Source organism: Falco peregrinus, chromosome 5 (assembly GCF_023634155.1).
Source record: "Falco peregrinus isolate bFalPer1 chromosome 5, bFalPer1.pri, whole genome shotgun sequence".
In the NCBI taxonomy this organism is placed as follows: domain Eukaryota; kingdom Metazoa; phylum Chordata; class Aves; order Falconiformes; family Falconidae; genus Falco; species Falco peregrinus.
The window spans coordinates 6,782,687-6,795,770 of NC_073725.1; the positions used below are offsets into that span (position 1 = coordinate 6,782,687).

The 13,084-nt window shown below is 40.3% G+C and overlaps 1 protein-coding gene across 1 annotated transcript in view; it reads left to right on the forward strand.

Moving 5' to 3' along the window:
* WIPF3 (WAS/WASL interacting protein family member 3) overlaps positions 1-13,084 on the forward strand; it is a 40,004-nt gene that overhangs the window by 15,994 nt on the left and 10,926 nt on the right. The window contains 1 exon segment of the mRNA XM_055803784.1: positions 12,751-12,883. Coding sequence (XP_055659759.1) covers positions 12,751-12,883 — 133 coding nt within the window.

Sequence of the window (13,084 nt, forward strand, 5' to 3'; positions counted from 1 at the left end):
TTTTGTTTCTCCTCTTCTGATGTCTAAAGCCACTACCATGATAGGGTTTTGGTACAAGAAGGCTTATACTGTATTTCCATATCTTAGTTAGATCATTCTATTTCAAATATGATCTTCTGTGCATAAGGCATATAGAATTTAGGGTCAGTTTTATCTTGGTGATATGGTACAAACTAAATGTATTTCTAATTAATGTCTGATATGAAAGCCCTGCTTTTAGTAAGTGTTGACACTAAAAAGAGCACATGAACCAACATAAAGAATTAGTAAAATAACGTGGCAGAACGTTGCTTTTGCTGTAACAGCAAAAGCAAAAGGATTTTTCCCTGGCAAAACTGAATGAGAGCTAACTCGGAGACGATTTGTGATCTGCCTGGTGAGTTCAGCAGAAGCACAGTGTAAGTCAGCGCTCTAGTTGGTGCTGAGTTGCAGGGTAGAATCTTATCATTGGGGAACCCATGAAAACTTGCTACAGACCCTGTTTTCTTTTACTAGGAAGCAGTTTTCTAGAAATGGGCATCTGTCTTTTACAGCTGCTAAACTGCCCAGCTGTTGTTACAGCTGCTAAATGTACAGTTGGAGGATGGAAGAAGAAGAAAATTCTAACAGGCACGTAACTTTAACCAAAACCTTCAAAACAGATAAGTTTTATTTGGCCAACACCTGGAAACGTTCCAAAGTAAACAGCACTGTGATTTTTATTATACTGATATAATTAAACCAGAGTAATGTTTACATGGTAGCAATTAAAAGTTAGGTTTTAATTTCGCTGCTGATGTGCAGGCAAGCCACTAGTTTAACTTAGTTAATTTATGTTAGAAGAGAAACATCTGTGTGTAGGTTGAGGTTTTAGAATCCTGTCATTTTGCATGATGCCATTGCACGGGTACCATAGACTTGTCTTGTTTTTCTAATTATATGGGTAATAGCCATACTTTCCTCTTGCTTTCATTATTAGGATATTTTTAGCAGAAATAGTCACCACATTTTCTTTTTTTCTGCACATTTTCTTAGTGAATATTATGAGCCATGGTCCCAAATGATTTTGCAGTCCTTACTTCATTGAAATCCTAAGCACTATTGACACTTGACTTTCTTGTACTGTTAACTCCCTCTTAAGGCAGAAGTTAGGTTCTTTCCCACTGGTTTCAAAATTTTTTGACTTGCAGATTTTCTCTTCGGTACTCATACTGAATTCTGCTCGCAAAAGTTGTTACCAGGCAATACTAAAGTGATTTGGAGATGGTATTTAAGACATGCTAGAAGCCACCTGTGCCCAACAGCTGAAAATCTACTGGCTGTTAGAGTGTACTTAAAAGGAGGCAAAGTAGACTTTTCAGGAGGCAATGGTAGGGTATCTGCAGTAACAGGTGTAGGTGGCTGAGTCAAAATGTAAATATAGCTGATGGGATTAATTGAGCATATCTTCAAATGCCTGCCTTCTGGGGGTCGTAGGTAAAGGTGAGAGGGATGAGTAGGCAGACTAGAACTGTACCCCAGTATATTTTCTGGTACTTGTTTACAGAGTTCAGATCTTTTCTCTTTCCCTTCTTCCCTCCACCCTAACAAAGGAAACTTAGAAAGGAGGCATTAGGAAGTTTTTTCTAAAGGTCTTTCAATTTTATAGGCATGTGTGCATCAGGTAAACTGGTTTCTTACATAGGTTTTTTGTTGTTGTTTTCTGGAGGGAGAATATTGTTTTGGGGTGGTTTTTTTCACTGCTCCTGGAAAAACTCCTTTTTATTCCTCCTTTCTTTTGCCTTCTAGTTTGGCATATGAGGCATTCTAGTTAGTTTTGGTTTATCATATTTCCTGGAGTACATACCACCACTGAGACGGATTAAAAATTTTCTCCACTTAATCTCCCAAGAAAGGATCAAGAGAGAACTTTGCTTTGATAAACCACATTCACTTTTTACATGCAGTGGAGACTGCTCGCTGCTGTGCAGCCTTTGTCTATACATTTGAATTCCTAATGTTATGATCAGTCATCACCTATTAAAATGTTAATATTGAAAGAAGTGTTGAAGTGTAGCAGCCCTGCTGCGTTGTGCCTTATTCAGGGAAGATGTTTGTTTAATGATTTGTATGTTTGTGGAGTTTAAGCAAATACTTCCATTCTCTTCAGAATTGTTATTATTAAAGTCTTAGCATGGAAATTAACCCCTGAAATAACAATGGATTGGATTATTAAAGCCAGTAAAGTAGCACCAGGAGTTTATTTGCCTTATTGGCATACTGAAAACTAAGAGAGTGGGAGAAGAAAGGAATATGCTTACTTTGGTGAGAGAAATGTGAAACGTGAAATAATCCTGAATGCTGTACTGGTTTGTATATTAATCTTAATGGTTACCTGGCTCTTAGTTTTGAAAACAGAAAATAAATAGAATTTCTGTTGTAGACAAACTTATGTCAGCGTTTACCAAGTTTTTATTCTGACTTTATTTTCTAGTCTTGTAATAAAAAAAAACTCAGAAAAGCAATTCCTTATGATAAAACACTGTGATAAGCACATAATTTTCACAGAGGTAATATTTCCAAGGTTAAGAAAAAAATATCAGCTGATAGTTTTCCAGGTGGAGTGGGGTGGGGATATGCTTTTTTTCCCTCCTTCATGCAGGTGTCAGAGTGCAAATCTTGTTTCATTCAACCTCCCCAAGAAATTCAGAGATCTACAGTGCTTATCTGAAGTTGTGTGGGAGTTGGGTTTGCTCCTGTGACATTTAGCACTACTGTTCCTGGAAACAGGAAAAAACATTGTATGTAAAACAGCTTGGCCAAGGATAATGATGGTTTATGGTATTTTGATTTGGTTTTACCAAATATAATATGAGACAATGTGGGCATGTAAGTGTGTGTGTGCATAAATGTGTGTGCATGCTTGCTAATTACTTATTGTAAAAAATAAGGTAATTTCTCAACTTTTCATTCACAACCCTAGATGTGCAAGCATAACACTGAAAGAACAGAATCATGCATAGTGCCGATTACAAAATATGTAGGAATGTGTTTATTAAAATGTTATGCGAGCTGTGAGTTAGATGATATTTAGTACTTTTTCATGAAGTGCCGAGGTCAGGAGATACTAAATCATAATGTTTTTTGTTGATAGGTAAAACATACCGTAGTGAGAAAGAGTGCAGACTTGGTAATCTTGTTGATGACTGGCCATAGTACAGACTGTGCTAAGGGTTGGGCAAAATGCAGCTGAAAGTTTTGAGAACACATCGTTCCAGCCAAAATAAACTGATTTATAGTGTTTCACTAATGTATCACATCTCACACCAGCCTGCTTTCATAAAGACGTGAGAGGCAATTATGTAGAAAAAATGCTGTGTCTTTGTGTGGTTTATTTGATGTGATTTTCAAATAGTGGAAAATGTGGGATTGCGTAGCTGTATATCTCAAAGTGTTGCTGCTGTAGCCTTCTACTCTTGTAGTCAACAAATACAGAAAGGGTAAGTGGGAGCTAGGGAAGGTGGGGAAGAGGTAAAGAAAACATAAATACTAGGTTGGCATTGCTCCATGTGTTTCATCTGGACAGGTACAGGGCATGTTCTGCATGTACGCTATACGCTAATCTTGAACAGTTCACTTGAGATCTCTTAGGTCACCACTTTTAATGTATTTGGGTGGTGAGGTCTGTTTTGCATGTTTCTTCTTAATGTCGTGTGTTGTACACGTCTGAATGGAATGGAGAACACTTAAATGTATTTTTCTTATTCTTGCTGTCTGGTTTTCGTCTGTATAATTTTCCATATAAAGGTATGGAAGTTGCAGCATGTCACAGAGGTACCAGCTGTAAATGATCAGGCCCAGAAACAGTCTAGCTGCAGAGAAACTAATAGGTTAATTTACCATTCTAATCACAAGGTAATATTGTCCTGAAAAGTCAGTACCCCATCTGTAGTGTACACAGTGTAGTGTACACAGAATATTAAATTCCATTTGTCAATTAATACTACACTTTTAATTAAGAGAACCCAGAATTATAGCGATGCTTGAGTTGAAACTCCTCTGTGGGGCTAGAAGGTGACATTGCAAGCAATGTTTGTTTCTCACCTTTCTCCTATCTTGGGCTGATGATAATTTTGCATGGATGCTAAAAGGCATTTCAGAACGATCAGTAGCTTCTACATGGGTAACTAAGTAGGAGAAATGGCCTAGCCTTGGAACAGAGTGAGATTAAATTGTGGTAAGCGTAAGTTGAATGTTTTGTTATCACTATTCATAGTAGCCCTTGTCATTCCGGGGACCCAGCTATGGTAGACAGAGAGAATAACCAGCGGCAGCATCGCCAGCTCCCACAGCAGTATTTTCAGCCCTGTGCTGTTTGACATTTTTGTTGCAATGCCAGGGCCACAGGTTTTCTTGTTTATGTAAGAGTTTTCACTTCTGTTTTCAGTGATGCAGAGGAGATCTTGGGAATTGAATCCCAAAAATTTAGAAATCAGAAGGTGAAGTTCAAAATTATTTTTTGAAGCCAGTCTCAGGGTATTTTTGATATCTGACTTGCAATCTTTCTGAACCACTGGGAAACACTTCTAGAGTAGTTCCGAGTTTTATACTGCCTTCATTTTGGTGGCCTCTGTTACTGCATATTTTCTTCTAGTGAAAGAACAGCCAGAATTTATGTTTAAAATGTGTGTGTCAGAAAGTTAAATACCCACAGAAAAGCTAAATGGCTTAGCAGGTATAAATCATCATATTGATTCTGTTGCATTTTTGCATTCAGGTACAGAAATTTAGCACCCCACACTGGAAAACTTTAAGTACACCCTTGTTAATAAGCCCACTGCTCCATTTGTAGCAGGAGCAATTGAACCTTTAAGTATACAAGATTTTACATTGTCTGATGAAGTGGTGCTAACATAAAATGAAGAGGGTTTTTCTAGGTGCAATGGCATTGATTACTGGTGGTTTGAAATGAGCACTGGAATATAGATTAGAAAAGAGTTAACTCTTGCTGTGCTATTTTTTTATCTTTTGTTCCCTGCCGTTGTGTCAACTAGTGCGCTTCAAGCAGATAGATGCTAGTGCAGAGAAGACACCAGGCTCTGCTAACCCTGAAACACCTCATTATTTGGGACTAATGCCAGGACTAGGCGGTGGCTAAAATGCCAGGAAGAGATCTGTAACAACTTTTACACCGTACTTCCCTTGCTAGAAGTTGAGGAACAAGACTGGTGTAGACACAGCCTATCTAAGTACACACATTGCTCGATGACCTTTTCAACCCGTCACGTTCGGATTGCAGAACTTTGTGTGGTGGAGACTGAGATCATGGCTAATCATTATTGAGCTGGGTGTAGATGGAATCGTGAAATGCTGGTCCTGTCATTCTCCTGAAACAATGACTTCGTTAGCTGCCAGGAACCTTTTTGGCAGGTCCCTTCGTGTGGGTTCCCTCAGAAAAGTCAGCTGGAGAGTGACCCCTCACACGGGAAGCATTTGAATTGCAGCTTGTTAGAAGGCTGAGAGATTGTTGTGTTTATCCAGGTAGACCAAGTGCCAAGAATTAATTAGTTTCACCCTATGCTACCCCACAGAAACACAAGAAGCAGCTCTGATCTTGCGATTGACTGTGCAGGTGGAGTCTTGCAAATTTTCCCATAATTAAAAAGCTTTAAATCAGAAGTTGGGGCTCTGTGGTGAATAGCTGAACCAAAACTTGCACCAAAACCAGATCTTGCAAGCTTCTTTATAAACAAACAGTTTAAAATATTTAAAATGAAAGAAGTCATATGCTTTGTTGTTGAGGCTTGTTGGATTTTTCCTTAAGATGGAAGGGGGGATTGTTTGGATTATTTTATTTTGCATTTGACACTGCATGAGTGAAACTACGCCTGATGCATATTTAACGTAAATGCAAGAAGGATGACAATGTTTTTCTCTATTGTACTTCTGTTTATTTTATTATTTTAATAAGCTCCCGCTTTTTGTCGCAATGGCATTTCTCGGCACATTCCTGAGGGAGGCTAGCTGCCGGTTCGAGAATTCTTCGTAAAAGCAATGTTCTTGCCTGCTGGGCAAACTGCTTCTGCTGCAAATATACAATGGTGAATTCTTGGCATAATTCTAATCTAGTAATAGTGGATTGACTTGGGGAAAACAAGTTCCTCTGGCATTTCAGATTTCATGCTGAGCTACAAATGCATAGATGACTTTTATAATCCTACGCTATATCAAGGAAGACATGCTGGTTAGTTTACACTGAGATTCCTGGTCATCTTCCATATTCTACTTTGTTCCAAAACAACCTCATTCTTTTAATTAAAAGTTGTGACTTTTTAGTTTGTCAGAATGTTCTGGCATCTTACTGTCAGTATTATTTTTTTTTGTCAGTTCTGGTTTTGAAAAGGTTTCAGTCTTTAAAGAGTTGATTTCATCTAAATTCATTAGTCCTGATGGTTACAGGGATCTCCTTATGGAACTTGTGGTCAGAAGGTTGTGGTTAAGTGGAAGGAAGTTATGGAGTAAGTTGCTAGCAAGCAGGTTTCCCTTGTTCTTAGTCCACTCTTTTTCACTATCATTTTTCTCAGAAGAGTGTTTTAGTGGGAGTGTTTTAGTCCCTTTAAAGCCCCTTACTCCATGTCTGTGCCCTTTACAACTGCTGTGAGCACCAGCCCTGTGCCTAGCTTTTATTCAAAGGAGCAGGAGCTTCAGGGTTGGATGGGGACCCAGTCATCATCTCTCCCTCCATGCTCTCCTACTTGGAGAGCCTCGCTATGCCATATGGGCAGTGAGAACACTCATCCTTCCTCAGAAGATTTACCAACCCCAAACAGGCTGTGTTTCACTCTTGATATTCTTAGCCATCTCTGACATGACACACATACAGCATTACACAGATAGCTTCACCTTTATTATCATCTTTCCTGAACAATCTGTATTTGTCTACGCCAGAATTCCAGTTATTGTTAATATAGGAATAATATTTGGAGGTGGGGGTGTGTTACATTTCCAGTTGTTCAGGCTCTTCCTTGATGCTTTGCAGGTCCCTGAATTAAGGTTTAGATGTTTCAGTTGTCTCTCACTGTGCTGATGCAAGGTTTCTTTGGCCAGACTTGGCGCTGCCACATTACTGACTGCGTTGCCTACACAGCTGTTGCTGGTTTTGTCCTGTCTGCTGTTCTGCATGCTGGTTTTAGTTGTCCATTGCCTTGTTTGTAGAGTTTTTCTTTTGCATTTCTTAGTTTAAGTTTGGTCTCTAAAACATGTTGGATTGGATGCCTGAGAAGGCCAGGACTGGCCCAGGAACTCTTGTTTTCATGAATGTGTGCCTCTGTGATCACGTGTCTCTTATTCTAGAGCTTTCTCTTCATCCTTCCTTATCTTACCGCAATGTCTTTCCCTTCCTTAAAAGCCAAACCTGAGGCATTGCATGCTGCATTGGTGAAGATGCGTTGCCTCAGCCCATATCTGTGCAGCTTTGGATGAGCAGGGCAGAGAAAAATAATGAAGCGAGGGTTTGTTAAGGGGTGTCCTCAGACTCTTTGTTTACTAAAATACACGCCGCTTATGCCTTCTGCCAGTATCTGTGCTTGATCTCTGCATTGAATCCTTTTTTTTTTTTTTCTAAGGGGAAAAATTTGGGCATGGGAGAGGGGAAGGGTGATTGACACCAGATTCAACAGAAATAAATGAAATTGCCAGCAAAAGAGAGCGCTCTGCCCATTATAAAATACTGCATGTCAGACTGATTGATTTTTAATTTTATTGTTATATGTCTCACCAAATAGGTAGCTAGAGATAAGCCAAATGTATTGTGCCTTCTTCTTTTTTAATTTTATTTTTATCTAGTTCAGATAAATAAATACATTTTCTATATGGCTGTTTTTCCAATATTTCCTCTGAAAAGTGACCAGGAAAGGGAATCTACTGTGATGGTACAATTCATTACATGTTAGGAGTATAAATATTCAATCTATAAGATCTCTGAAATGAAAGAGAATGCAGTGCCTTTGGATGGAATCATGCTTTATTTTATCTTACTTATGGCTCCTGCCTATTATAGAGCTGGAGTACTGGATCCTCTTTTCCCGTCAGCCGATAGGTTTATTCTGAAACAAAGGTCCGTGACTGCCTGGCTGCTGGATTGTCCAGAAGGCTAGCGGTACAATTTTGCTGCAACTGTCATGTTTGTGAAGATCTACACTACCCTGAAGTATTTCGCAAATTCAGTAAAGAGCATATTTGAAAATCAGAGTAAATACAACCCATTTATAGGACAGTGTCTGCATCCACTCTGACCTGAACTGCCTGCCCAGACTCCAAAGGATTTCCCCTTTTCTGTGTGCAGGGGTGCTCTTCAAAATCTGAAAGATAGTAATTATTACTACTGTAAACTTTTTCAGATGCCTGGTGCCTTCTGCATTTACATCATTTTGGTATCTGAGCACATATACCTCTTGAATATTTTAAGTATCACAGGAGCCCAGAGGGTAGGTCGATGCTCCCATCTGTCTTGCAAGATGTAATGTGACTTTTCCAAGGTGATGCAAGTATTGCAGCAGTAATGTACCCAGGAATGGAGCTCATTGCCATGGATTTCAGTCTGTTTTCCTTAAAACAGTCTCTCAGCTCTTAATTTGACTGATACAACTCAGTTCAGGTTGTTAAGATTGTGATTATTCAGGGCTGAACCGTGTGTGGTCCATATATACAGGGTAAACAGTTTTTCTTCTAAACAAAATGATGCACTTTCACAGAACTCGTAACTGGAAGAAACTGTTATGAACCACTGGCTACCTCCCTGCTGTAAGGTACTGCATGTCAGCAAGTAGCTCTGTTTGGGGCCCATGACTTGTGCTTCACAAAAAGCACTTCTGCCAGAGAGGAACCTGCCTTGAGCTGAAAACTTAGAACCTGATAGCCTGCTGTCGCCTGCAGCCCCTTGCTACAGGGGACGGTCAGTCTTGCTGCCTTCTAATCAGAGCTTGTCTGGCTGTGTCTTGCATTAATTCACCAAATACCTGTCTCTGCTGCCTGAGTCCTCACCATCATTTCCCTGTAAAGTTTTATGTGTTGTGCAGTGAACCACCCCTTCAGGTAGACTTCAGGGGTGGTGGACCAGACTGAGCTGCTTAAAATCTGAACTGTTTCCTTCAGCTTTTTGGATACCGCTTTGGCTCTTTTCTGTGCATCTTCAGTTTTTCAACATAATCTTAAAGATTCAGAGACCAGAACTAAACTTTTAATTCCATTTTTGCTCACATTATTTTTTCTGAAAGGATGAAATACATCAGAGGAGTGTACTAACCCTTCTTGCCATAGCCCTGTGCTGGGAGGTCAGGCACACTCACTCATGCAGGCTCGCTGCTGGAGCCCACTGCCAGGTTCAGGCTTGTGGCACTCTGGATGCGGGCTTTTATTTCAGAGGTATGGCCAGAACTTCTCGTCCAGTAATTGTCAGTTTTAAATTTGTATATTGTGCACCTTCCCCCTTGCTTTCCCCCTTGCTTTCCCCCTTGCTTTCCCCCTTGCTTTCCCCCTTGCTTTCCCCCTTGCTTTCCCCCTTGCTTTCCCCTTCCATTTTTCTCTTCCTCCACCCCAGTGGTGGGGGAGCATGTTTTACATTGTTGTTTTTGAGACCATTTGAAAAGTTGCAGTGATTTGGATCTCTCTGTAAAACTGTGATGTCCTCATTCATTTCTTTTCCAGTTTAAGTTATCAGCTGCACATTTTAAAATGTTTATTTCCGTCATGGATGAATTACACTCTGGAACATCACTCTATTGTGATTTGATGGTATTTTCCTGTTTACAGGTACTTTGGAAATCTGTCAGGTAGCCCAAACATTGATCCTATACCTTACTGAATGTCATGGTTGAGCATGTAATTCAGGACACTGAAGACAGAAGTAGTGGAGACTGAGGTGAAAAGGGAGTAGTTCTCTTATGTTCAGACTATTTACATGTGTGGTTTGTTCTGTTCTGTTTCCGAGTATGTACCGAATGTGCCCTTCTTTGTGTCTGAAATAGTAGCAGAATAACCTAGTGGTTACTAAGGTAATGAGAACCCACCGTTCCCTCACCAATTCATGTAAATAAAGTATGGAATTTAATTTCACTCTGTGTTACCTGAGGCAGCTCTGGGATCTGATAGAACAAATGATCTTCACATTCTTCTCTGCTTCCCTTCTGATTTTCATTGTAAGATTGAGATGTTTCTCTTTTTGTAAATAAATGATGCTGCCCTGCAGATGGTAGGTTAGAAAGTAGCCCAAGAATTGCAGATCTTGTCTTGCAGCTGTTTTTCCTGTGACCCAAAATATAATTGTCTTCCTGCTGAAATGCTTCTGTTGCATGTGATCAGGATTGAAAATGTGACACCCGTAAGAGCTCCTCTCGTTATTTTTCTCGATACACAACTTATACATTTAGTATCTGTTCTTGTGCTATGGATTGCAGGCATAGCATGTGTGTGCATCCCAGATTAATCTTAATCAAATGAATGAAGGTTCCTTTCCGATTGTGTATCAAAAAGCAATATGGTAAACCCACAGATTTGCAAATGCAGGGCACCAGTAGATGCGTGGGTGAGATACTTGCCTGGTGAAATGATTCTTGACAAGAATTGTAACCGGCCTTGGGAGTGCAGACAGCAAAGAAATCCAAAGGAGCTCTGACTGCAGTGCAACCAGGCAACAGTACACCCCAGAGCGTCTCGACTCTGTAATGGGAAAAGAGAATCTGTATCAAGCTGCTCAGCAGCTAATCAGTCACCCTCGTCCACCGGGCTGGGCGCGGAAGATTGTATCTCTTACGTATACAAGGAGTTAGAAGAAACAGCTGGGGCATGGATGGAGTTGTGCTTGGAGTAGGGGATCTAATGTGAGAGAAAGGCAGTTTGTGACGCTGCATTACGGGCCAGCAGAATGCTGTTCCTGCTTTTTTATGCTACAGATTGCAAACAATATCTTAGCCATGTTAAAGTGACATCAAGTCATGGGTCCCTCACAAACGTAGGTTGCCACAAGTGGGATATTTTAGCCTAATAGCTATTTGCATATCAAGACTTTATATTCCAATAGCCTGCCTGCTCAGAGAAATAGATCGGGGAGATGAAGTGGACAGCTGGCATAATATGTGGACACTTGAACCCGGAAATGAAAAGACAGCTGCTGGATCTAATTTTAAACGTAGGTCGCGCTCAGATCCCTCTAGATCCTGGTTGTCCTGCTGCAGCAAAGTCATTAGTGAGAGTGGAGCGTCGTGAAGTTGAAGATACTGGTAAAAAGCTTTTGTGAGAAGGGGAATTGCCCTTGTTCCAGTTATGGTATTTCCATTTTTCACAGTAAGTACTGTCGGCTTACAGAAAATGTGAGTGGAAGTAGTTTCTGGCTGGTACATGCTGTAACACTGCTTACACAGGCAGCTGTTCTGGGTTGTCCTCATGGGCAGTGGGACTCGCTGCCCTGAAAGCACAAGGGCAGGCAGCGATGTTTCGAGCTGGGAAACTACGTAACAGAGTGGTGGGTTTTGGAACATTTTAAAATGATACGTAGTTGCGGGATCAGTCAGAAGATTATAATTTCGAGTTTTTACATCAGGTGTCAGGAATGCAGTGGGTATTAGCAGCCGTCCGGAGTGCCATCTAGTGGGGCTCTGCAAATCTAGCTCGCTTTGGATTTTAGCAAGTACGAAAATAACCACAAGTAATACCATACCGGTATAATTCATTGTTTAGGATTAGCAAGCTAGACATTTTCTTACTTCAGCAGCTGGTTAAGTATTTTCAAGTTTCTGTTTTTCTTTCAGACTGCTATTGCCAAGTTGGGGTTTTTTTTGTCTTAAAGTGTGACAGTATGGTTCTGCTTTATTATGACTACGATACAAAAATTAAGGGCTATGGAAACATTCCTGGTACTCATTCTCTTCAAGAAGTTAGCTAACCTATGGGACTTTGCAGCAGATGTGGAAGCACGCAGCACACTGCTCCTCTGATGTGAAGGTTCCCCTCTGTTAAACTACTCTGTTAACCACTACAGGTTTGGAAATAACAGCTTTGCTGGTTTATATCTGCTTCAGGAAAGCAAAACATCCAAACTTTAAGACTTTTTTTTTTTTTTTAACAGAAAGCTTGACGAAATAAGAATAAAGAATAAAATTTTTGAGGGGGTTGATTTATTACAAAACTTTAAAACTACAACCTGACTTGACATCTATGGACCTTGGCTAGGCTGGAAAAGTTACTAAAATATAATTGTATTGTTCTAAAGATGGTCTACTTAAACTGGTGCAATTCTCCAATACAGAGACACAGTCTAAATTAGTTAATGATCTCATTCAAATGTAAGCACAGTATGTATTTATCTGCCTTTTTTCCTAAGGCAAAGTGGGTAAAACAGAAAGACGTTTATTCTAAGGTGGCATATAAAGTCTTTGTTGTAAAGCATTGTAAATAGCATGAAAAGACCCAGCAAGACAGGCATTTCAGAGCTGGAGTTGTAGGGCAGAGACCATAAATCACCGAGCGAGAGGCCACATTTCATTTAAGCGTGCTCCCTAATTTCCTTTCAACAGTAGTAGCACAGCTAGTATTAGATTTGTGTTCTATTTAAACCTTCCGCTTTTCTGCCTCCTGTAACAACTGAACGCTGCTCTTGTTGACTTGACCTAAAGGCTTTGAAACGATGGCTGCCAAGGATGGTTTATTTCAGATCTCCTATCCCATGTTTGCTTATCTGTACTTTCTAAGTATGCATTTTAGTCTGTGCCTCCCATCTAACACTCTTATTGTCAACAGGCGAGTTCAGAGGTACCAAAACTGCGAAAGGAAGACCAAAAAGCACGAAATGCGCTCTTAGCTGATATCCAGCAGGGAACTCGCTTAAGAAAAGTGACTCAAATCAACGATCGCAGTGCACCACAGATTGAAAGTAAGTACGTGCTCCTGAGCGAGGTCCCTGGGTGAGCTTTGCTGAAGCCTCAGTTGCAGAGACCAGCTGGGCAGCTTTCAAACTAAAGGGCGGGTTTGAAGTTCAGCAGAGGTCTGCATCTTCATATGGCTTTGGGCTGGGGAGAGGGGACACTTTCTAGATACTTCATAATAAGTCTATGACTGGATATTACTTTAACAG